This window comes from Quercus robur, chromosome 8 (assembly GCF_932294415.1).
Source record: "Quercus robur chromosome 8, dhQueRobu3.1, whole genome shotgun sequence".
NCBI lineage: Eukaryota > Viridiplantae > Streptophyta > Magnoliopsida > Fagales > Fagaceae > Quercus > Quercus robur.
In genome coordinates, this window is record NC_065541.1 from 54,565,524 (window position 1) to 54,591,280 (window position 25,757).

The 25,757-nt window shown below is 36.3% G+C and overlaps 3 protein-coding genes across 5 annotated transcripts; 1 reads left to right on the forward strand and 2 right to left on the reverse strand.

The window, feature by feature from the left end:
• Window positions 1-173: 173 nt before the first annotated feature.
• On the forward strand, window positions 174-2,939 carry LOC126697075 (serine/threonine-protein kinase Aurora-3). Of its 3 annotated transcripts, none has more exons than XM_050393906.1 (6): window positions 175-387; window positions 485-727; window positions 994-1,089; window positions 2,117-2,292; window positions 2,393-2,465; window positions 2,583-2,939. In XM_050393906.1, the coding sequence occupies exons 1-6, from the start codon at window positions 274-276 to the stop codon at window positions 2,682-2,684; spliced, it is 804 nt and encodes a 267-aa protein (XP_050249863.1). In that variant the 5' UTR covers window positions 175-273; the 3' UTR covers window positions 2,685-2,939. The 3 variants fall into 3 exon arrangements, with proteins under 3 accessions (XP_050249864.1, XP_050249863.1, XP_050249862.1); XM_050393905.1 differs by having other exon boundaries at window positions 179-387; window positions 2,078-2,292; XM_050393907.1 differs by lacking the exon at window positions 994-1,089 and having other exon boundaries at window positions 174-387; window positions 2,078-2,292.
• A 1,126-nt stretch (window positions 2,940-4,065) lies between these two features.
• Window positions 4,066-6,392, reverse strand: LOC126696501 (mitochondrial metalloendopeptidase OMA1-like). Its single transcript, XM_050393227.1, has 3 exons — window positions 5,511-6,392; window positions 5,227-5,399; window positions 4,066-4,316 (listed from the first exon to the last, which is right to left on the reverse strand). Exons 1-3 carry the CDS (start codon window positions 6,390-6,392, stop codon window positions 4,082-4,084), a joined length of 1,290 nt encoding a protein of 429 aa, XP_050249184.1. The 3' UTR covers window positions 4,066-4,081.
• A 17,760-nt stretch (window positions 6,393-24,152) lies between these two features.
• On the reverse strand, window positions 24,153-25,025 carry LOC126696502 (uncharacterized). The gene is made up of 2 exons (XM_050393228.1): window positions 24,441-25,025; window positions 24,153-24,320 (listed from the first exon to the last, which is right to left on the reverse strand). The coding sequence occupies exons 1-2, from the start codon at window positions 25,023-25,025 to the stop codon at window positions 24,153-24,155; spliced, it is 753 nt and encodes a 250-aa protein (XP_050249185.1).
• Window positions 25,026-25,757: the final 732 nt, after the last annotated feature.

Sequence of the window (25,757 nt, forward strand, 5' to 3'; positions counted from 1 at the left end):
AATTATTGGGATAAAATGACAATTTTCAAATTCAATATACTTAATTAAATGATTTCGATCAAAACTTATGAGGTGTAAATTGTATTTTTGCGTTTTAGGGGGAAAAACTTCAAACCAAACCAAACAGTGCCTTGGTTAGTTCTGTTTGCAGTTTTAAACGCGGCGTTTTAACCGTAAGAAAATTTTTTAAATTCGCTTGAGCTTCCCTTTCTCTCTCTCCCCAAGTCCAAACTGGGAATTCTGAATTCTCAAAATCCAAACAAACGAAAAGAAATGGAATCCCAAACCCAATCACCAAAGAAGCAATGGTCCTTGCAAGACTTCGAGATCGGAAAACCCCTCGGAAAAGGGAAATTCGGCCGGGTCTATCTCGCCAGAGAAGCCAAGGTGAACTGAAAAGTAACAATGGTGTTTGTTTTTTGCTTTTGATTTCATTTCCTAAGCAAAACTCTGAATCCGAGTCTCTGACATTTTCGATTGGCAGAGCAAATACATAGTGGCGTTGAAGGTGATATTCAAAGAGCAAATAGAGAAGTACAAAATTCAGCACCAGCTCAAGAGAGAAATGGAGATTCAAACCGCTCTTCGCCACCCAAATATATTGCGACTCTACGGTTGGTTCCACGACTCCGAACGCATTTTCTTGATTCTCGAATACGCTCATGGCGGCGAGCTCTATAGGGAGATCAGAAAACGCGGATTTCTCTCTGAGAACAAAGCTGCCACTGTATCTCTCTCTCTCTCCCTTCTCTGTTTGTTTACTGAGAAATTGAGTATATATATATATATATATAATTGGTGGTGGTGGTTGTATATGTTGGGATAATTGTCGTTTGCTTCAACTATATGCGCTATGCTTTTTGTGTTGCGCATGACTGTTAATTATTACTCAATATGTTTAGTTACAACGGGTTTTCTTGTCCTTTCTTCTTGTTTAATTCATTGTTTCTTGTCAAATTTAGTATCCTTATGCATATCCCTTGTGAATTTTAGTACATTTTGAGCCTCGCGCAAGCGTTGGCGTTTTGTCATGAGAAAGATGTGATTCACAGAGACATCAAGCCCGAAAATCTGTTGCTTGATCATGAGGTATGCTAAAAAATCCTTCATGACATTTTTTTCTTTTTTGTCCTTTTAGTTTTATAAAGGAACCTGTTCTGGATTGATGATGTAAATGTGTATTTTTCAAGTGGATAATATTTTTGGTGTGTTGTAGTTCATTTCAAACATACAGACCATGGCTCTTGATTGTTGACTTTGTGGGGAAATTTTTTTCTGGCATGAATTGCACTATTCTTACTTGACAAATTTAGCCCAAATTCTAAGCAGAGTCAATTTCATATTTTTATCTGTTTCTTTTTACCTGCCCAAAAATAAGAATCATCCAAATTTTGGTGATGCTGTTTTTTTTTTTTTAATAAGTCGGCCGTAAGTATTTCTGTATGAACTTTAATTCTACTTGGGCATATCTATGGTACTAATTTATACAATAACGTAGCTACTAAGGGACCATTTGGATGTAGCTTTGTTTTGTACAATGTTAAAGCAGAAATTGCGATAGTTGAGCTTATGAACAGAACAATGTTTTTAATTCCTCTCTGCCTAAAGCTTCTGTCTATCTACACGATGAGTAGACCTACTATAGGCACAAATTGGATGCATTTTCTGCACAATCTATAGCAGAAATTGCAACTGAGGTTGGACACTTGAGCTTATGAATAGGAAAATTTTTTGAACTCTCTCCCTTTCTTTTCTTTTTCTTGATGGTTTCTTTTTTGTATTTGAATAATAATTTATCTTTTAAGAAGCTCCAAACAGAGAGGAATTCCACATTTTCTTCTTATTTGTTCAATAGATACTTGTCTATAATTGGTTGAAAAAATTTTAATGATTTTTTCCCCAAACCTGGACCAACGTTATATATTATTATTGAGGAAGTGAGAACTAAGTTGCAGATTTTCTGTTTAATTTATAGATGCAATAGATTTGAACCTCTAGCGCTTCTTTTATGATGATTGCTCTTTATCATCAAGCCAAGACAATTAATTCTTTGACTAAGTTATAATTATATCTGTAGGGTCGACTGAAAATTGCTGACTTTGGATGGTCTGTACAGTCAAGAGCCAAGAGACGCACCATGTGTGGAACTTTGGATTATTTAGCACCAGAAATGGTGGAGAACAAGGCTCATGACTACGCAGTTGACAACTGGACTTTGGGTATCCTTTGCTATGAGTTCCTTTATGGTGTCCCTCCATTTGAGGCTGAGAATCAAACCGATACCTTTAGAAGGTAAGGTAGAGATAATTGTTTTAGTGTGATTACTGTGGAAGAAAATTGTACCATAAATTGTGTTATTTTTAGTTTGTTAACTTGTATTTGGCTGTACCAGGATAATGAATGTTGACCTGAGCTTTCCTTCCACCCCTTGTGTTTCTATAGAAGCCAAGGATCTCATTCTTCGAGTATGTTAGTCCGTGTCTATTGACTCTATTTTCATGTTGATATCTGGGTGTACAGGAAATGCTGTATTGAATATATTTAGTTGTGTTCCTGAATATGTGATCTGAAAATATGTGCAGCTTCTGGTGAAGGACTCCTCAAAAAGGCTATCTCTTCAGAAGATCATGGAGCATCCTTGGATAGTCAAGAATACAGATCCTACAAGTATCTGCAATAAGTAGGATTTTAAACTTCAAAGCTGATTCTGCCATGGCTTGGAGGAATCAACATGATTGAATTCTGCATCTATTGGTGTTTATTTTTTTCCCTCTCCACTCAATGAAGCAGCTTCCAAAGCTCTTCATATAACCTTCAATATTTCTTCTTATCTTAGCTGCTTCTTGACTGAGAAACATTGACTTGCAAACCCAAGCTTTGAGCTTCATGTATTATACGTTTTGTATATGATAATTCAATGTACGTTCTTTCTCTTGCCATGGATAGGTTTGCTACTATGGATTTATATATAGAAATTAGATTACAGGTTCTAATTAATCTATTATTCCAAACGGTAATGAAAAATTGTCCATGCCAGTTTTTTTTTTATTATTTGTAATTGTTAGTTTTTTGAATGGCTTTTATTGGTTTACAATGTAGTTGCAAGGTGGATTACCGCAACCATTGTTGTTTATCATCTACAGTAACACCTATTTAGCATATTATTCTGGAAGCCAATCGTTAGCATGATACTAGTCGGCCTATTGATATGATTGTGGGCAAGACCCAGTACTACTTTACCTAACAAGAGTTTCTCAAAAGTAAAAACAAAAACAAAAACAAAAAAATATATATAACTGTTAGGAACCCGGTGGTTCCTAACGGGGATAGATAGGAATTATAGGGGAATTGATGGGAATAGTAAGGAAATTGACTTAATTTGAGGTAGTCACCTTCCATAAAGAAAGAGAGAGATGCACTAATGTACTAAGAAGTTGGTTTATTCTTCAATTCATATATTATATTGGATTACAATCATGTATCTATAGGAGATTAGCTCTAATCTCATTGGCCTACATGGCCTCATCTTATCGGTTCTATTATTCCCCATGTGCATTAATAATTCCAACATATGCTAAATGTGATTAACATGCTTGGAATTGTAACTAACTAACTAACTAAATCTCAATACAACAATCATTATCCATATGCTCATAGCATTCCTAACAATAACCTTTACCTTACAAGAAAAAAACTGTTCAAGTTTTAGTTCTGAGTTTGTAAAAAAAATATCTTAAAATTTACATATTTGTTTAGAGTTCTTTGAGGATTCCCCAAAATGTTTATAGAGAATCTCCAGGCAACCTAGAGACTAGAGACAGGTTCTATTATTCGAGAATTAGAACAAAATGACCTTCACTGTTATGATCTATTTTTCTGACTAAGCAAAAATAGTATCAGCTAGCTTGTAATGGCTTAAATCAAAAGAATTCAATAAAATGAAAGACTAATGAATTCATTCATACAAGTATGGTTGGTGGTTTATACTTATGATTGAAGAATGAATGATAATATGTATAATGCATCTCCAATTCATTTTCTTAAGCAAGCACAGCATTATGATTTCCATTACAAAAGCATTCTAAACAAAGCTTCTCACCCCCTCACCACCTTTCACTTCCTCGTACACAGCCAACGCATTGTTCATTACTTTGGGTTTCTGTAGCAGTTTAGCCCTCTTTATTCCAGATGGGTGAGTCGATTGGATACCACCCTCGCCACCAAGCTTCCTCTCATATACTATGGGTGCCACTTGAGGGTTATATCCAGCAGATGCCATTAACATTAGCCCAATGTAATCTGCTTCCGCTTCTCTCCTGTAAAGGAAATAAAATGTAACATTGTTATGATTTGACGTGACAAATAATTTTCCCTTATTTTAACAACAAATTAGTGTTAAGAAAAAATCAAGATAACAAAATTTAGAATTTCATAACAATATCAATTATAGACACTGGGAAAGAAATTTAAAGCACATGCATATAGGTTTTATTTGATCAATAATAAGAAAGAAAAAAAAAAAGGAATTCCATATAATAATTATGCAAGTCCACAGCATAAGAAGGTTCCAATTCATCTGCAAATGCAATTATAGATCTTTATAAAAATAAAAATAAATAATAAATAAAAAGCAATATCTTAGCTTTCAAAGCTCATCCAAGTAAATAGAAATCATTCCTTTGGATTCACTAATCTATATGCAATCTCAGGAAACTAATGCCTAAGGAAGCAGGCCCTCTTAACCTGTAGATAACAATTGAGTTTGGAGATATGAGTATTACCGAACAGTGTCTGTTAGTGACACTAGCATAGCATCCTCTTTACCTATCAAATATATATATATATATATACACATATAGCATCCTCCTATCCTCCAAATCTGCTTAGGTAATTCTCATCAACACAATGAGGAAAGCCCTGACCCTTATTAATATGGAAAGATGTTTGAGAAACTTTCTCAGTACAAGGTCATTAATTAGCAGCATTTTTTCGAAGAACTAATTGATTATATATGACAAAAATAAAATGTCCAGACAAACATGCAAAAGCCTAGTGTAAACTTTAATTCCTAATTTCAAATATAAAATGCAGCTTCTATCTTATTCTTTAAACCAGTTACATAGTACATACACACCATGAATTCAAGGGGAGAAAAACAAAATGCATTCAAAATGAATTGAGAATGACTAAAACTGTTAAACATGAGGATCAAGGAGAAGAAAATACCTCCTGCTCATAAAATTGGTAAACATATCTTGAAGCTTTGCAAGACCATCCACATTTCCTCTTGAAGTTGAATCGCCATTTATAAGAGCATAAATAAGAGCAATCAGAGCGGAAAGCATCAAGAAAAGCCTCACAATACCTTCTGCTATATGCCTAGCCACAGCATGCCCAACCTAACCAAAAAAGGGGGTTAATTTAAAACCAAAATGCACTATATAGTTCTCATATAGTTAAATCCAATAAAATTATGAATACTGTAATTCTAAAGAATGACCAAAACAGACCTCATGCCCAATAATAGTTGCTAACTCTGCATCATTGTCTACAACATCAAGCAACCCATTGCAAACAACAATCCTTCCACCAAGGTGACAGGAAGCATTAATTTCTGGAGTATTAAGCACATACACTTCCCAATTTCTTTGGTTCAAATGTTTAGTAGCAGGTTTCCATATAAAGTTTCGATCCCGCTTTTTGCTATGCTTAAACCCTGCTTCAGCAAGAGCATCTTTAAAACCAAAATATTGTGCCGCTCTATCTCCAAAATCTCTTCTTGCACCTAAATGGCCATTGATCTTGAACTCAGTTCCAAGCCTTAACCCACTATTCATTGCAGCAATGATCTTTGTTGCTACAGATTGTACCCGAATAGTTCTAGGGTCTGACAGAGGGAGTAAATTTCCTTTGTTTTCCTTCTCAAACTCCTGCCACTGATACTCTCCTAACTTATCCTCGATGTTTTCAATGAGAGCAAGATGAAACCTTCCTGTGTATGGGACTCTTTGTATTCTTGCACAACAAATAGTAGTACAAACCACAGAACCACCAAAGAACAAAGCAACCCAATTTCTTCTACAAAATCTCATCAATCTTTGTACATGCATTGACCAATTCAGTGAATTCGACACTGTTCTTGCTTGGTAAAATCTCCTTGTGACGTGAAGAAAACGACATGTTTGATGAATATTACGTTGCACTCCCCCAACTCCAAGCAAACCCACAGCAGGAACCACACTAAACCTTGAAAAGTTTGAACCCAAGATTGTAGAACCATTTGGCACGAACCGGCTATTATTAGCTGCACCAAAAGCTACATTTTTCTTTGAAAAGAAAGATGAGAGCGCGTTGAATGTGTTTAACTTGGCTTTTGCGTAAGAAAACCCCATGAATAATTACTCAAACCCTAGTAAATTGAGCAATATAATGGTGATGATACTAGTACAGTAGTACTAGTGTACTACTACTATATATACTATCTGTGAAGGAAAGATGATACCCTGGAGATTCTTGATGAAAAACTTGGACATCCAGCTCTAAAACTGGTTTCTTTAATGGTTGAATAAACTTAAAGACTCTGGTTTTGAACTTTGAAGTCGAGTAGATATGAAGGAGATTAGGCTAGAAGGTATACTTGCGGAACAAACAACATTCTGAATTGGGCCAAACGAATACAGGCCCAATTTTATAGGAATAAGCCCGTATCAAAATTGAAATTTATGGTTGGATTTTTATTCCAATCATTTACCTTAATGAGCTGTTATTTTGTACTATTTAAAAAGAGAAAAAAAGTAAGAAAGCCTTATAGGTGTAAACAGAGTCCACTTCTTTTTTTTTCCCCTAGGCCGCACTACTTGAACAATTGCTGATATGGTGGAGGATAATCTTCTTTTGCCTAAAACTTCATTTTTATGTCTATGGACTATGGGTGTATGGCCTGTGTGTTACAACTTTTTTTTTTTTTTTTTTTACAAGATAGAAATTCTACTCTACCCTAATCTAAATGTATATGTATGTTACAACTTAAAAGAGTTCCTTAAATTTTTCTCAAAAAAAAAAAAAAAAAAAAACTCCTTAAAAGGAACTTTAAGAACCTTTTTACTAAAAGTTGTCACCCGTTTCATAATTCTATTAAGATTGCCTTTGTTTTGATACAAAACGTTTTCTGAAAAAAAATATATATATATATATATATATATATTTTTCAGGAAAATAACTTGTTTTCTAGTGTTTGGTTTGCGTTGGATTATTTTTATAAAAAAAAATATTATAAAATATTATAATATTGATTAAATGCTCAATTAAGTGAATTGATGAAATCAATCTTTATCTGATAATGGCAATATTGCTTTCTTTGCTAAAGTTTTTTTTTTTTTTTTTTGGTTGAGAATACTAAGTATTTTAACATACACACACGGGAAGAAAGGAGAAGGTCTTAAAGAAACTGACAGCAGTGTATATCCAAAATAGGCCTAATTTTCTTTGTTAAAATAGAGACCTCCTTCGAGTGCGATCTACAAAACACAGTATGATGGGGTTGTGTTCAGTGAATCGGGAGAGACAGGTATTGGGGTCGTAGTTCAAGATGCTAAGGGTGAGGTAATTGCGGCATTATCTGAAAAAATCACTTACCCGGGTTCAGTGGAGATGTTGGAAGCCTTAGCTGCAAGAAGGGCTGCAAAATTTATTGTTGAATTGGGTATCTCTTATTCTGAATTTGAAGGAGACTCAGAGGTGGTGTGCAATGCGTTGAGGATAGCGAATTGAGGTCACTCGTCCATCGGTCATATTGTCAAAGACACTTTGTCTATTGTTGGTTAGCTTAGAACTTTTTCTTTCTCTCATACTAGGTGGCAGGGTAATTGTATAGCTCATACTTTGGCTAAGGCTTCGTTTGGGAGGAGGGAATGGAATGGAATGGAAAGGAATGAAAAGACTTATTTTAGAATATTCTTCGCTTCCCTTGTTTGGGAGTTTTAATGGAGGGAATGAAAAGCTCATTCCTTTGTTTAGGAGTTTAAGTATGAGGGAATGGAATTAGTAGGAGGGAACACTTATTCCTCTCTATTCCCTTAAAATCTCAAATTTTCATTCCCCCCGAAATTGGGAGGAATGGGAGAGAATGAAATTAAATTTAATGATTTTTTACTAAAACTCCCAAAATACCCCTGTTTATTCAACTCTTTATTTTAAAATAGGAGTCTAATAGTAATATTGTCATAAAATGATTCCATTCCATTTCCTCCATGTTGCTCCCAAACAAGATTACTTACATTTCATTCATTTTCATTCCTCTCCATTCCTTTATTTTAAAACATCCAATCAAGATTACTTAATTTCATTTCATTCCATTCTTTTCCGTTCCTTTTCCTTACTTAAATACATTCCTTTCCATTCCCTTATTATTATTCCATTCCATTTCATTCCCTTCCCTTATGAACTCCCAAACGAAGCCTAAGGCTCCGCTTGGAAGGAGGGAATGGAATGGAATGGAAAGGAATAAAAAGAATAATTTTAGAATATTCTTCCCTTATCTTGTTTGGGAGTTTTAATGGAGGGAATGGAAAGTCCATTCCCTTGTTTGGGAGTTTAAGTGAGAGGGAATGGAATGGGTAGGAGGGAACACTCATTCCTCTCTATTCCCTTAAAACCTCAAATTTTCATTCCCCCCGAAATTGGGAGGAATGGGAGGGAATGAAATTAGAATTAATGATTTTTTTACTAGAACTCCCAAAATACCCCTATATATTCAACCTTTTATTTTAAAATAGGGGTCTAATAGTAATATTGTCATAAAATGATTCCATTCCATTCTCTCCATGTTGCTCCCAAACAGGATTACTTACATCTCATTCCTTTCCATTCCTTTATTTTAAAAGATCCAATCAAGGTTACTTAATTCCATTCCATTCCATTCCATTCCATTCCTTTCCATTCCCTTATGACCATCTCATTCCATTCCATTCCATTCCCTTATGAACTCCCAAGCGGAGCCTAAGAGAGCAATCGTTTCATTTCCTTTACTAGTGTGGATGGAGCATGTTCCATCTAACATACATCAGCTTGTTATTTTAGATTCTTCAACTACTTAATAAAAGTTTTCGGTGTTGATTCTCAAAAAAAAAAAAGTTAAAATTCAATTGTGCTAACATAGGAGACGTCTCTATTTTCCCCCAGAGGAATCCTTAGAATTCCCATTTCTTATCTATCAATTTGCCTCTGACCATCAAATGAAATGTGAATAAGCCATCCTCCTCTCTTTGAAACAAGGGGCGCTTTTAGTTTTGTCGGTGCTTGAAACAATTTTGTCTTCTCCATATTACTATATCTCTAGAGTTAATTTTATATGAGAAAGTACTGATCTCAATCACTTGCTGCCGTTACTCTTCAATTTTTTGTTGAGGTCTATCCTATAGAGGTACTCAAATTCGATCGGTGATCGATTTCTAGGTTTCATTGTAAACCTAATTGGTTACTTCCAATTACATAAATCAATAGTTCTAAAATAAATTTATTGACTAAACGAACATTTTTAGTGGCTTAATAATGTATAACAGCAATATTCCCTTGTCAAATATCTTTCCTTAGAAAATGTTTCCTTTCAAATGTTCTGACCTTTTAATTTATGAGGAATTCAACAGCTTTCAAATATCCTTAAATATACTTTCTCAAAATGTGTATATATATATATATATATCCTTAAATACAGTTTCATTTTGGTACGAATTCTTTGGGCTATAAACTGATTTCATGTCTTGCCAATAAAAGTAAGAAAAGATAGAAAGAAAGAGAGTGCATTTCTTCTATTTCAAATACTTACTTGCCTAAGTTTATTGTTAGTTCTCTTATGAACTTTTCATTCTTTCAAGGGCAATTCAGTTGCTCATGCTTAAGTCAGGTGAGTTAGGCTTTCTTTTCCCTCGATAGTTTCGATGGAGTCTATTCCTAAAGACGTATTAACTTTCTTATAAACTCTGTTTATTTTTATGAACTTTTCCTTCTTTCAAGGGCAATTCAGTTGCTCATGCTTTAGTTAGGAGAGTTATGCTTTCTTTTCCTTCGATAGTTTGGATGGAGCCAATTCCTCCAGACGTATTAATTTTCTTATAATCTCTGTTTTTTTAATAAACGCAGCTCCATATTGAGTATCCAAAAAAAAAAATGCTTCTGCCTATTTCTTCTTAAAAATAATAATAAAATATTTTCTTCTTAACTCTATATTTTCTGGTAAAAGAAAGTATTATTGAGACATTCAAATCCTAAAAATTGTGTAGGCTTGTAAGAGCATCCACATCAGTATGTGCAAAAAAAATTTCATTTTGCACATCTAAAACCTACTTTTTTTATTTTACACACCTATTTTTACAAAACACCCACATTAGTTTGTCTATTATACACATTTATTAAAATATTCATTTTTTTAACACTGTGAACAGTAACCGTGAGAGGAGAGAGAAAGGAAAAGAGAGTGAGGTGAAGAGAGGAGAGAGAAAAAAAAGAATAAAAAAATCATTTGCATGGTGAACAGTATACACGATTACTGTTTATTTGCAAGACCATTGTGCTTATTTAGACATTTTTACAAAGACTGATGTGAGGGGTTTTTGAGTTAAAATATGTAAAATTGAGCATTTTTTATATTCTAGAAGACTATCCATGAACTAGTGTGGTTGCTCTAAGCACGGGCGGAGCCAGGGGCCATGGCCCCTTTGAGTTTTTAAATTTCCCATTAGAAGTTTGGGCAAAGTTACAAGTTAAGATAAAAATTTCCTTATTGCCCACCCCCCCTCCCCCCCCCCCAAGATTTTAGAATTTAGTCTCCTAAAAATGAAAATTTTGAACCTTCATGTTTTTCAACTAGTCCAGTAAACCCCAAAATAATTAAAATGACACAACAAACCCAAACCCAATATTAACCATATCTTCTCTAATATATATATATATATATATATATATATTAACCATATCTTCTAATGAAAAAAAAAAAAAAAAAATCATTACCTATATCTGGTCCACTCTTCCGACTGAGGCCCTTCTGGAGTTTAAACTTCAAATACAAAACCCCTCTCTCCTTAAACAAATCCCTAAATTGCAAATAAATAAACCCAAATCTATCTTTTTCAACCATTTTCTAATCACCAATTACAAAGAAAATGATTTCAAATTTGTCTTACAGTTTCCCATTGTGCCGCCATCTCCTTGTTGCCTCCTTTACTCGAGGAGCCGCTTGCAAGGCATCTCACTGAACAGTTCACACACACACCAACAGCTAACTAGTAGTACTTCTCCCTTTCTCCCTCTAATCACTACAATAATGTTGATTGTATTTGTGTAGCTTTTATATAATATATAATGTATGGCTGGCATGAATGAAGGAATGAGTGACTTTTACTTTCTATTTACCATTGAATGAGTGGCTTGTATAAGTATAGTTACTGTTGATATGATATTTTGATTATAAAAATATAAAAGTGTTGATTGTTGAAATAGAACTTATATTTTTTAATAATATTTTTTGTTTTGTTTTTTTTAATTTTTATATGGAGTTATTATTTGCTTAATAGTTGAAGGTACTAAGATAAAGTTTTTTCTTATTAAACGGAGTTTATATTTTGCTGATCACAAATTGTAAGTAACTCGTCTATAATTGATGCAAAGTAGGAAAAATGTTCAATATTTAGAAACTAGTGTTCAATCCTTTGTCTCAATTGTTAAATCTTTAGATATTGAACTCTCTAGAAGGGCTTAAAAGTTTATTATTACTCTTGAAGTTGCAACTATTTCTACTGAATATGTATTTTCAACCAAGGATGGAGGCTTCTGAAAAACACACACTCCTTATTCTATCAAGTCTACAAATCAAAGTACTTTCTCAATACATCTTTCTTAGATGCTCCATCACCAAATTCAGGGAGTTTTGCATGGAAAAGTATAGTGGCAACCAGATATATCTTGGACAGTGGATTGAGATGGTAGGTATGAACCGGAAATAAAATTCGAATTTGGCAAGACCGATGGCTTCCAACCCCACCATCATTCAAGGTGGTAAACCCGTGCACCACAATGTCAACAATGGCCACAATGGATAACCTCATTGATCCAACTACAAGATCATGGCGAGTATCCATGATTAATCATGTATTCCTCCCACATGAAGCTAAGGTTATTAAATCCATCCCATTGAGCAATAGAGTGGTGCAGGACATCCAAATTTGGGCATACACAAACACGGGTGAATATTCGGTAAAAAGTGCATATAAGATGATCCAAACTCAACAATTGAGATCTTCTCATGGCTAATCATCCAATCACTCACAGAGCAATAAAATTTGGAAAGTGATTTAGGCGATTAAAGTATGTGATAAAATCAAAACTTTCATTTGTAGAGCTTGTAGAGATATACTGCCTACTAAAGCAAATCTAACTAGAAGAAAAATTTTGTTTGATGCTAGATGTGAATGTTGTAAGGATGGGGTAGAGTCAACATACCATATCTTGCTAACCTATACATATGCTGACAAGGTTTCGAAGTCCACATGCTTGAGGGAGATCATGTCTCATTGCACAAATCTTTCATTTGTGGATGTGGCTGATCAAATAATGCAAAGGAAAAATCACCCAGAGATAGCAATATTTTTCACAACCAGTTGGATGATTTGGAATAAGAGGAATAAGGCTTGCTACGGTACTCCACGTCCTGATCCCCCTTTTCTAGCCAAGTTTGTTGCAGCCCATGCTTTAGAATATTTGGAAGCTAATTATGGAAGCTTGTCTTAAGTAATTGTAAGATAGTCTTGTTTTTCTTTGGCATTCTTTGATGTAACTTTGCATATAGTTGTTGGTTTTTGATCGGTGAAGAGATAGCCCCGTAGCTAGTATAGTTTTAGCATGGTTGATCTTTGATGCTACCTTGCTTTTGTATAAACTTATTACTTCTTTGAATAAAATTCTGCCGTTTATTCTTAAAAAAAACCATGAAACTTGTCAAATTGAAATTTTGTAACAAGAGAGATATAAGTTTTTTTTTTAGTGATTGTTTAAATGTGTACATAAAAAAGTGTTTTTTAGAAAATTTAATACCATGAAGGAACTAATGACACAACTTTAATCGGTTAAAGTTAACTTATAAATCAAGTATATTTTTTCTTTTTACATGAGATTTTTGTTATAGTCATCCTGCCCCCCCCCCCCCCCGAAAAGATTTTCTGGCCCCACCACTGCTTGTAAGGATAATTAACAATGTGGCTAGATTGTTGTATTCTGAGAACAACGTGCAAAAATTATTTTGGCTACTACATTGGATAAATCCTTAGATGGCACGTATTGTGTGACTTAGTCCGCACCTCAACTCTGCCACCTCTATTAGTATTTTCATTTTGTATAAATTTCATGTAAAAATTAGGTAATATCTCTCCTTTATTTCCAAATATATAAAATAAATAATTAAATGAAAATAAAAGTTAAAAAACTAAATTCACAAGATACATAACTAAAATCAATATAATCAACATAAAACTATGTTTTTATTTTCAGTAAGACATACCCGGTACATCCATAATTACATCATAAGCAAGGGAAGTTCATGTTCAAAATACACCACTTAAACCTAGTTAAACATAAGCAAAATACACAAGTTATCACAATACTATACATAACCATAAACCATGATGTTACCATCCAAGTTCTAATACATACCATTCCAAATGTGTGTTTGGATAGCAAGATTTGAGTCTATGGATTTAGATTTGAGTAATTAAAACTCAAAAATACCTTGTTTGGAGTTTTAAAAGATCAAGGATTTGAATTTGACCAAATCCACCAATGATTTTAAACCTTTAAAATCCTTGGATTTTAAATGATATCTAAATTTAATGAATCTAATTTATCTTCTCAAAAAAAAAATTCTATTCATTTAAAATCCTTCCAAACTCAACGTAAAGTTGTTCCATATCATGATACTACCATCCAAGTTAATATATAACCATTCCAAAGCAAAAATTGTTCCATAACCATGATACTACCATTAAAAGTCTAATACATACCATTCCAAAACAAGAATATTGTTATATATCCAAAACACTACATTTCATGGGTTTCACTAATCACTACCCTTGCTGAAGAAATTATCCAAGCAAAGCTTTCGAAACTTAGCACTCTTAACCAAAAATGCCCTTTCCATTACCAGCCTATTGCAAATATAGTTTCATCAATCCCCTCCATGAACAATAATATGAATAGTGCATCTCCCATTCGTTTTCTTAAGCAAGCAAAGCATTGTGATTTCTATTACAAAAGCATCCTAGACAAAGCTTCTCACCCCCTCACCAGCTTTCACTCCTTGTACACAGCCAACGCTTTGTTCATTACTTCTGCTTTATTTAGCAGTTCAACCCTCTTAATACAAGATGGGTGAGTTGAATTGATACCGCCTTCACCGCCAAGATTCCTCAGGTTTCTCTTATATATTCTGGGTGCCACTTTAGGGTTATATCCAGCAGATGCCATTAACATTAATCCAATATAATCTGCTTCCTCTTCCCTCCTGCGAAGGAAATCAAATGTAACATTATTACAATTTGACATGACAAATAATTATCCCAACTCTTAACTACAAATTACTGTGAAGAAAATTCAAGTTAACAGAATTTAGAATTTCACAATAATATCAATTATGGACACCAAGAAAGAAATTTCAAGCCCATGCATTTAGGTTTTGTTTGAACAATAATAAAGAAAAAGAAATAAGGAATTCCATATAATAATTATCACAAGTCCACAGCGTAAGAAGGTTCCAATTCATTTGAAAATCCAAATAGATCTTTTTTAAAATAAAAATGAAAAAGAAAGAAATATCTTAGCTTTTAACGCTCATTCAAGTGAATTGAAATCGTTTCTTTGGATTCACAAATCCATTTGCAATCTCAAGTAACTAACGCCTAAGGAAGCAGCCCCTTTCAACTTGTAGATAACAACTGGGATTGGAATCTTTGAATATGAATATACCAAACAGTGTCTGTTAGTGACACTAATATAGCATTCTCCTGTCCTCCTCCTCCCAATCTGCTTTGTTAATACTCATCAACACAATGAGGAAAGCCCTGGCCATTATCTATGAAGCACGGGTGCATTTTGGGACTCGGGTGCGGGTGCGGGGGCGGGTGCGGGACTCGGCAATTTTTGAAAAAGTAGGGTGCGGGTGCGGCGGGACTCGGCGATTAAAAAATTATTAAAAATATTTTTATTTATATTTTCTATATATTTTTACTATAAAAATATTCTTAAAAAACACATTAATATACTTGATTCATAAAACAAAGAAAGAAGAAAGCAAAAAACACATCTGAGGTCAGAATTTCGGCTGCTCCGGCGAGTTTTAAGGCCAATTTCGGCCGTTTTCGGCCGATTTCGGCCGTTTCCGGCCTGTTTCGGCCGTATCGGTCACCGGCCGACACGACCCGATATGACCGATACGGCCCGATTTTGGCCGACTCAGCCCGATTCGGCGCGAATCGAGCCGCGTCGGCTCGAATCCAGACGATTCGGCTCTAATCCGAGAAAAAAAAAAAAAAAAAAAAAAAAAAACTCAGACGCGGCCGGACTCGCGGTCAACCGCGTCGGACGCCGCGTCGGACCCGGGTGCGCCACCCTCCCAGCCGCATCCGTGCTTTCTAGGCCATTATTGACCAAGGGCCCCTTCAGAAATAATAATGGAAAGATCATAGGAGTATTTGAGAAACTTTCTCAGCACAAGGTCGTTAATTAGCGGCGTTATTTGAAGAACTAATTGATTATCTATGACGAAGAAAAAAAAATGACCAAACAAACATGCAAAAGCCTTGTGTAAACATTAATTCCAACTTTCAAATATGAAATGCAGCTTCATCTATCTATCTTATTCTTTAAAAAGTTGCATACAGACCACGAATTCAAAGGGGGAGAAAAAAAAATGCATTCAAAATTGTTAGAGAATGATTTAAACATGAGGATTTTGAGGAGAAGAAAATACCTCTTGCTTATAAAATTCTTGTAAGGTTGAATTTAATCAACCATTTTATTGGCTTTATTCCGTGCCAAATTTGCTTGTATTTCAGCATTTACTAACCCTGTATTTAGGTGGGTTTGCTGTAAGGGTAGTGAGTGAGATAGAGTGTTGATTGCTCAAGAGTGTGCAAGAAAACAGAGACTCGCAGCTTGTTCTCGCGGGTGGCTCGCGGCTTCAAGCCGCCAGACGCAGCACACGTGCCAAGCATGCCAGAAGGTGAACAGTCATGCTAGCTGGAGCACTACAGGACAAAACAGGACAACTGGCCATACGGTTATCTCGCAACTGGATCTCGCGACTCAGTCAAGTCGCGAGGTCAAGCCGTAAGCCACCCCTGTTTTGTAAAACCTGACGTTTCACATTCCTCTCTCACTACAGTATAAATACCCCTTATACCCACAAATGAAAGAGAGCTTCCAGAGAGAATTTTGAGAGAGAAACCCTAGAGTAAAACGAGATTGATTCACCTACAATCTATACATTAGAGTCTCTTCAAATTCCTCAACTCTCTTCCTGTCCATTGTCAAATCCTTGAGAGGCATTTTACCAAAACCTTGTTCTCACCATATTCATCACTATGAGAGAGCTGTTTGGTTTTCTAGGAAGCAGTTAGGAAGGAACCAATCTACATTGGTTGATGCTAGGTCTAGTAGCGGAATCCGGGAAGCTAGAAAAGAAAAAGGTTCGGCGCAACCTCGTTGGAGCAAGAAGCTTGGAGGGCTTAGGTGCACTGGATAGATTAGGCTTGGAGGGTCTATTGCCGTTCATGTATCCCAACTACATTTTCTAGTGGATTGTTTACCGCTTGGAGGGCGGCGGAAAGGTTTTACGCCGATGGCTTCGGTTTCCTCTTCGATAACACATCGCGTGTTGTCTTTGTGTTTACATCTTCCTTCCCTTTTATCTTTGCCTTTTTATTATCTGCTGTGGGTTGTGATTTTAATTTGGCTTAGATAGTTTTTCCAATTCTATATTATAACTTATGTTCATTTTCCGCACACTAGTTGTTTGACATAATGCTTGAATTGGTTAAGTTGTAAATTGAGGGTCTAAACGTTCAAGGGTGTTTATACACATATTTGAACTTTCAATTGGTATCAGAGCGAGTACACATCTTGTGGTTTCATTACCATTGTGTGATCCTTGACTCCCTTTTGAGATGGATCGGTCCCAATCCCTAAATGCACCTCCATATTTTAATGGTAGTAATTATGCTTTTTGGAAAGTTCGCATGAGAGCTTTTCTGTGCTCCATTGATGAGTCTGTTTGGGATGCTGTTGAGATAGGTTGGACCAAGCCTGAGGAAGCTAAATCTACATGGGATAAGGCAGCTCTTGCTGCATCTAATGCTAACAGTAAAGCACTCAATGTTATTTTCTGTGGTGTCTCTCCAAATGAATTTCACAGGATCTCTCACATTACCGTTGCTAAAGAAGCATGGGAGATATTGGAGACCACTTACGAAGGCACGAAGAAGGTAAAAGACACCAAGTTGCAGATGCTAACCACTCGGTTTGAAGAGCTAAAAATAAGTGAGGATGAGTCCTTTGACTCTTTCTATAGCAAGCTGAATGAGGTGATTGTCAGCAAGTTCAATTTGGGAGAGAATACAGAGGACTCTAAAATTGTAAGGAAGATCCTTCGATCATTGCCGGAAAGTTTTCGTGCTAAAGTGACAGCGATTGAAGAGAGCAAGGACCTTGATGACATCAAAGTCCAGGAGCTGGTTGGTTCTCTTCAGACCTATGAGATGTCGCTGCCCAATCAACGGAAGAGTAAATCTCTTGCTCTTAAGACCATTAATGAGAAGGTGGAAGATCATGACTCATCAAAAGAAGATGTGGTTGACAAAGATGTTGCTTACCTTGTAAAAAATTTCAGAAAATTCTTGAAATTCAAAAATAATGGCAAATTTGGCGATAAAGGAAAATTCCAAAGTTCAGTAAGGGCGAAAAGGGAATTAAAAAAGAAAGATGGAAAAGAATCCCAACCTACATAAGGTGTCACTTGTTTCGAATGTAACGGGCATGGACACTTTAAGAAAGAATGTCCGAATTATTTGAAATCGAAAGGCAAAGTGTATGTCACGACATTGAGTGACTCTGATTCATCTGACTCAGAATCTGAAGAAAGCTGTGATGGAGAAGGGAACTACTCAGCTTTTATGACTATTGCTCATGTTGAGTCTTCAAACGAGTTGAATTTGCTTGTGCGAGACCTTGGAAAACATAGTGATGAAGAATCACTGGGAATTGTTGAAGAATCAGATGCTAAAGAAGATGAAAGCACAGCCAATCTTCAAGAGAATTATAACTCACTCCTGGAGAAGTCGGGTGAGTACACAAGGGTGGCCAAGGCAGCTGTGAGAAAAATGAAGAAGGCAGAAGATGATTATAAAAGTCTCCTAATCCGATATAGGGAGGCCAAATGTGAGATAGAAATACTGAACGGTGAGCTGTCAGAAGCTTACACAAAAGTGAGATTTCTTGAGCAAGAGGTTGTGCAAGCAAATGCTAAAATTGAGAGGGTTACCACCAAGAAGCTAGATGATGTTATTTCATCGCAAAAGTGCTTTTCAGACAAATTCAGGTTGAGATGTACCGGAGGAAGTAGCTCATCTGGAAATGTCACTAAAGAAGTGAAGTTTATAAAGGCCAAAGAATCAGCTGATGTTGGTCCCACTGCTGAGAAGCCCAAGATAGAGGAGAAGAGAAATGTGGGGAAGGAACGGTTGTTGAATTCCCGTAATCAATCTGTGGGCAGGTCTGAATCTCGTGCCAAGTCTCGTCCACGACCACAAAGAGGTCCTAGATCAACTTATGTGTGTCATCATTGCAGACTTTAAGGGCATACTCGACCAAATTGCCAAAAGCTGAGAGTAAAGAACAGTGCAACTCCTTAAAGGTCACGAGGACCTAGAAATGATGGAAGAAATTGGGCAGGTGAACAATCGAGAGATCAAAATGGTGATCCCGGAATGATGAACGTGATGAAGATGATTGATGCATTCACCAACTGCTTGGAAAGCTTCTCATGAAGGTTTGAAAGCCCTAACTCCCGTACCCAATCCTATAAGGAAATTACCCCAAACGCAAGTGACGTGTGGGTGAAAAAGGGTACTCATGCATAAACATTACAACATGTCCATGCATTAATACTTCCTATGCTTTGTGACGATGTTTGATTGATTGCTTGTTGTTTATGTTGATGGCTGTTTGTTTGTCTATTTGTGCATACTTTTGGTTTTCTTTTTGTTTTTTATCTATCTTTTTCTTTATGTCAAAAATCCAAAAATCACATAAAAATTAGAAAATCAAAAAGTTTGATTGACATTGTTGAGTTTTTGTCTCAAAACTTGTTTTGCCTTGTACCTTTGTGCTAATGGCTTTGTGCATTTTCGAGCATAGCTTGTCTCTTTGCACTTATATCACTGTGGGAGAAATCTTAAAATCTATGTGATTGTTGTAAATAGATCTTCAAACTTGTCATGAATGGTTATGATGATCTTGAGACATGCATAGACTTGTGTCTATATATCTTCCTACTCTTTATTTTTGTTTTTGCTAAAAAGAGCTCACCAAATGTAAATCTTCAAATGAAAAGAGATATTGAGCTGCAAAAGTCTGTTGCACATTCTAGTACTTGACCAGGAAAAAGGGTAAGCGACCTAAAATTAAAGTGAATGTTTATTGAAAAAGTCAAAGGCTAGTTCATTAAAGTGAAATATCAAATATCTCTCTCACAATGAGAGGTGATTGTCTCAAAAAGGATCAAAAAGATCAAATGTTATGATTGAAAGTGGAGTTAAATGTAAAACTCCAAGATATGTTATCAAGTTTTGTGAGAGATCATATATACATATTTCTATAATTGAGATGGATCACTTAATCTAGTGCTAATTGTGTATGCCTTGGTTGAATTGATCATTGAAGCTTCACATTAGACTAAGGACTATCTCATTGTTGATATCCACACACAACACACAAGTTTATGTTCAATAAATGTCATATTCATTTGTGTGATTGTACTTGATGAAATGTGTTTTCACATGCTCAATCTTTGTTAATTCAAACACAAAAAGATTTTTGAGTGTTTTAGGTGTTTTTGGAAAGTATTTTGTTCTCAAAATTTAAAAATTTCAAAAATTCATTTTTGCCCTGTTTTGGCGACTCTCTCACGGGTAGACCTTCCAGTCGCGAAAAACACTTAGAAAATTTTTTCAAAATTCTGTCTTTGAGTGTTTTGGCGGCTTGACTTGGCGACTTGGTGGCGACTCACTTCAGTTGCGAAAAACGCGTGTTTGGCAAAAATAGGGGCAGTTTTTAAATCTTTTTCAGTTTTCCCTCGAACTTTTGTGACTATTCATCTTCTTTCTCAACTGTCTCCTTCCCAAACACTCCGTGCACCCATTTTTCAAACTCCATTGTTGCTTCTTTTCAGCTCAAAATCTTCAAGTAACAGGTATGGGCTTTCTGTCTTGCACTCTATTTTACTTGATTTTGTGTTTTTCCCTCTGGATTATTCACATTTGTTTATGATTTTGAGATGGGTTTTTGGTTCGACAGTTACTCTTTGTCCATGCTTAGCCTGTGGTAGCTATTGATTCAATTTGAGCTTTATTAAGTTGTTGGTTTTATTCTTCATCATGTGCTTAGCTAGGGTTTGTTATTTATTGTTTACTCATTTTATCTCATCTTATGTTGATAAGTTGATTCATAATGTTCCTATTTTGAATGTGTGGTTTACTGTGCTGAATGTGCATGTACCTCTATTGTGTGAATCTGTCTTTTGTTCTCTAGGTCATGTCATTCTCATCATAATGTATGTCTCATTGACATATATCTGTCTTTAAGATGTTTTCAATCTCTGCTACTTTAATGCTACCCTGCATTTTACCTGTTGATCATATGTATCCTCTTTTAGGCTTGTTCATCCGTGTGGTTGATTTAAGTAGCATAAGGTTTAAGTGTTCTAGTTCATCTGTGTGGCTGCAATTTCTTTGTTAATTACATAGTACTGATTAGTTCTACACATGTATTGTTCTATGTTGTTGTGGCCTTTTCTGATTGCTCACAGATGGCACCTTCATCCCCAAAGAAGAAAACACCTGCAAAGAAGGCAGATAAGAGAATGAAAATGGACCCTAATTTGTTCAGGTCTGTTTCTCACTTTGAGAGATACAAGGACTTCTTCTTGAAAGCAGGAATTATTCAAGAAAGATTTGTGGATTTGGAAGATTTAAGGAACACTTTTATCCCCAGCTGTTTTGAAGGGAGAGGATGGGAAAAGCTTCTGAGTGATCTCCCTGTAGTGTGTGAACCCCTGATTAGAGAGTTTTATTCAAATGCTGTGATAAGGGAGGATGATCTAAGCTACTGGGTTAGAGGTAAAGAGTTCACTTTGGATGCACATGACATTGATGATGTGTTAGGACTTGAAGGATTAGAAGATCAGGAGTTTGTAAATTACAAAGATAGGATTCTGTCTATTGAAACTGTTCAACAGAGGATTGGTGGACAAAGAGAAGGGAAGTGTCTGAATACCACAGCTTTTCCAGTGGACATGAGATGCCTCACTATAATCATGATGTTCAACCTATATCCCATAAGGAAGCTGACTACAATCAACAGTGCAAGAGCAATTTTTCTGATAGACCTCAAAGAAAAGACTTTCATTAACATCAGTTCCCACATATATGACACTATTGTGGATGAGACTAGAACCACTTCTAGACCAAAACTGATCTTCCCTAGTCTGCTCATGAGGATCTTTAGAAAGAAGGGTGTTCCAATCCCTTGAGACATCAGTCTTATGTCCACACCTTCTGCAATTAACAAGCTAACCTTCAAAAGGATAAGTGTTCGACTTCCAGGTGAAGAAGATGAAGGTGATGAAGGAGAGGGTGCCCCAATGGAGACTGAGGCAGAGGCAGCAGGGCATGCATCAACCTTAACACCTCGGAGGAGTGGCAAAAGGACTAGAGCATCAACTTCTTCATATACACCTCCAGATGCATTTCAAGTCATTCTGGAACGACTTGATGGAATCAGAGGGGTCCAGACCGAGCACTCTGAGAGGATGAGAGCCATGCAGGACCAGATTGATATTTTTTCTGCAAAACTTGACAGCTTCACCACCCAGCATGGACTACCCTTTAGCCATTCCGATCAAAAAGGGGGAGATTTTAGTTGATGAGAAGCAGAAAAGCAGCTCTTAAGGGGGAGTAATATGTTGAGGGGGAGCAGTCAAAATCAGACATTATCTATATGTGGTTATTTTGTTTTGGATACTTTGTTTCTTCGGGTTTGATACACTGTGTTTTTGGTGTATTCCTGTTTCTAACTCATAACTTATAAACTTGGTTTATTTTTTATATATAATGTTGATGTTATTCAGTTTAAGTAGATATATTGTGTTTTTGTACCCATGTTGCTTATGTAAGTTTTTAGGGTTATGTTTTATGCATAGTTTGTAGGCTTTATGGTTTGTACCATGCTTTATGCAGCCTTTTTTGCTTTGATTGAAATCAGTACTTCTATCTAAATGTCTTGCATTTTGTTTTAAGTACTGTCACTCTTATGCCCTTGTAGGATTGTTCCTAGATGCATATACTTAGTGTATTATGCATTGGTTGAGTGTTAGGCATACAAGTATCTTGCTTTGTTCTTGTTTAACTTGTATGTTCAAGTGTTCATTCCAAGTGTGAATGAGCACTGTGATCACTACCTTGTGGTGATTACTTGGTTGATCAAGCCATGATTTGAATCTTCACTTCATCTTTGCTTGATCACCTTAAGCTTGTTTCATATGCATTTCATGCTTTTCTGCATACAATGATCATGTTGTATTGTTGTGTTTCAGGAGTTTCATGTTCTTATGATTCAAGTGCTTCACAGCTTCTAGAGTTAGGTGTGAGTGAGTTTTGTTCAACTGTTCCCAACTCACATGTTAAGTCTAGAGTCTGTTTTAGGGTTTTGTCACGGAATAGCCAAAGGGGGAGATTGTAAGGTTGAATTTAATCAATCATTTTATTGGTTTTATTCCGTGCCAAATTTGCTTGTATTTCAGCATTTAGTAACCCTGTATTTAGGTGAGTTTGCTGTAAGGGTAGTGAGTGAGATAGAGTGTTGATTGCTCAAGAGTGTGCAAGAAAACAGAGACTCGCGGCTTGTTCTCGCGGGTGGCTCGCGGCTTTAAGCCGCCAGACGCAGCACACATACTAAGCGTGCCAGAAGGTGAACAGTCATGCTAGCTGGAGCACTACAGGACAAAACAGGACAACTAGCCATACAGTTATCTCGCGACTGGATCTCGCGACTCAGTCAAGTCGCTAGGTCAAGCCGCGAGCCACCCCTGTTTTGTAAAACCTGACGTTTCACATTCCTCTCTCACTTCAGTATAAATACCCCTTATACCCACAAATGAAAGAGAGCTTCCAGAGAGAATTTTGAGAGAGAAACCCTAGAGTAAAACGAGATTGATTCACCTACAATCTATACATTAGAGTCTCTTCAAATTCCTCAACTCTCTTCCTCTCCATTGTCAAATCCTTGAAAGGCATTTTACCAAAACCTTGTTCTCACCATATTCATCACTGTGAGAGGGCTGTTTGGTTTTCTGGGAAGCAGTTATGAAGGAACCAATCTACATTGGTTGATGCTACGGTCTAGTAGCGGAATCCGGGAAGCTAGAAAAGAAAAAAGTTCGGCGCAACCTCGTTGGAGCAAGAAACTTGGAGGGTTTAGGTGCACTGGGTAGATTAGGCTTGGAAGGTCTATTGCCGTCCATGTATCCCAACTACATTTTCTAGTAGATTGTTTACCGCTTGGAGGGCGGCAGAGAGGTTTTACGCCGAGGGCTTCGGTTTCCTCTTCGATAACACATCGCATGTTGTCTTTGTGTTTACATCTTCCTTCCCTTTTATCTTTGCCTTTTTATTATCTGCTGTAGGTTATGATTTTAATTTGGCTTAGATAGTTTTTCCAATTCTATATTATAGCTTATGTTCATTTTCCGCACACTAGTTGTTTGACATAATGCTTGAATTGGTTAAGTTGTAAATTGGGGGTCTAAACGTTCAAGGGTATTTATACACATATTTGAACTTTCAATTCTTAAACATTCCCCAAAGTTTTGCAGGACCATCTGGATTTCTTCTTGAAGTTGAATTGCCAACATTAAGAATAGCAAAAATAAGAAGAATCAGAGCAATGAGAACCCAAACAAAATCCATCACAAAATGTTCTGAGCTATGCCTAGCCACAGCATGCCCAATCTATCCACACAAAAAGGGGGTAAATTAATTTAAAACCAAAATGCACTAAATAGTTCTCAAATAGTAAAATCCAATAGAGGAATGAATATTGTATTTCTAAAGAAAATGACCAAATTATACCTCAGGCGCAATAATAGTTGCTAACTCTTCATCATGGTATAGAATCTCAAGCAACCCCTTGTGAACAACAATCCTCCGACCAAAGAAGCATACGGCATTAATTTCCGAAGTATCCATCACATAGACTTCCCAATCTCTTCGGTTCAAAAATTTAGTAGCAGGTTTCCATATATAGTTTCGATCCCGCTTTTGTCTCTGCTTAAACCCTTGTTCAACCTTATCTCCTTCAGATTTTGGTGCCAACAACGACCCTTTATCTCCAAAATCTCTACTAGCATATAAATGGCCATTGATCGTGAACTCGTCTCCAGCCCTTAACCCGCTATTCATTGCTATAATGATCTTTGTAGCTATAGATTGTACCCAAATAGGTCGAGGGTCTGATAGAAGGAATAATTTCCCTTTGTGTTCCTCCTCAAACTTCTGCCACCCAATATCTCCTAACAGATCATCAAACATTTCAATGAGAGAAAGATGGAACCTTCTTGAGTATGGGTCTCTTTGTATTCTTGCACCACAAATGGCAATAACAAACATAGCACCAAACGCCAAACTAAAGCTACATATTCTCCCACAAAATCCCATCAATCTTTGTACGCTGACCAATTTAGTGACTTTGGCTCTGTTTTTGCATGGTAAAATCTATTTGTGGTGTGAAGAAAACAATGTGTATGATTAACATTATGTTGCAACCTTCCAACTCCAACCAAACCCACAACAGGAACCACACTATACCTAGTAAACTTTGAACTCAAAATTGTAGAACAATGTGGCATGAACAGGCTGTTTTTAGTTGCCCCAACAGCTACAATTTTTTTTGAACATAAAGATGAGAACGTGTTGGTTGTGATCAATTTGGATTTTATGTAAGAAAAAGCCATCAGAATAATTACTCGAACCCCAGTGAAGATGGTAAAATATAGAGCCTGATGGGCTTACCTTAATGGGCCTGACGGATCGGAACTGCTGGGCCTGTATAAAGATGATCCCCTGTACTTTGAAGGCCCATTGCTGACAAACGTAGTAAGGGCCCATGATCCGAAGTCCATATCGCCTAGAAAAGCCCTAAGATCCAAAAATGGAAATCCCTGCTCACCACGCTCAGAGGAATTTGTATTAGAGTCCCACATGGAAAAGATTTGGAAACCAAGAAGAAAAGTCAACCCTTTGTCACTATAAAAGGCCTACCACCCTCAGAAATTGAGGTACGCTTTAATTGACCCTCTCTAACACTCTAAGTAAAACAGAAGAATTCTAACTTGACCATCGGAGAGCTTTTGGCCGGCACCACACCGGTGCTCTCTGAAGGACTTCTTT

Excerpts from the sequence above, each read along its gene's own strand:
- LOC126697075 (XM_050393905.1), top strand. The coding sequence starts at position 274 with ATGGAATCCCAAACCCAATCACCAAAGAAGCAATGGTCCTTGCAAGAC. Across the intron at positions 1,090-2,077 it reads ATCTGTTGCTTGATCATGAG|GGTCGACTGAAAATTGCTGA; the intron begins GTATGCTAAAAA and ends TTATATCTGTAG. Across the intron at positions 2,466-2,582 it reads CCAAGGATCTCATTCTTCGA|CTTCTGGTGAAGGACTCCTC; the intron begins GTATGTTAGTCC and ends AAATATGTGCAG.
- LOC126696502 (XM_050393228.1), bottom strand. The coding sequence starts at position 25,025 with ATGGGATTTTGTGGGAGAATATGTAGCTTTAGTTTGGCGTTTGGTGCT. Across the intron at positions 24,321-24,440 it reads CAACTATTATTGCGCCTGAG|ATTGGGCATGCTGTGGCTAG; the intron begins GTATAATTTGGT and ends TTGTGTGGATAG.
- LOC126696501 (XM_050393227.1), bottom strand. The coding sequence starts at position 6,392 with ATGGGGTTTTCTTACGCAAAAGCCAAGTTAAACACATTCAACGCGCTC. Across the intron at positions 5,400-5,510 it reads CAACTATTATTGGGCATGAG|GTTGGGCATGCTGTGGCTAG; the intron begins GTCTGTTTTGGT and ends TTTTTTGGTTAG. Across the intron at positions 4,317-5,226 it reads ACCAATTTTATGAGCAGGAG|GAGAGAAGCGGAAGCAGATT; the intron begins GTATTTTCTTCT and ends TTTCCTTTACAG.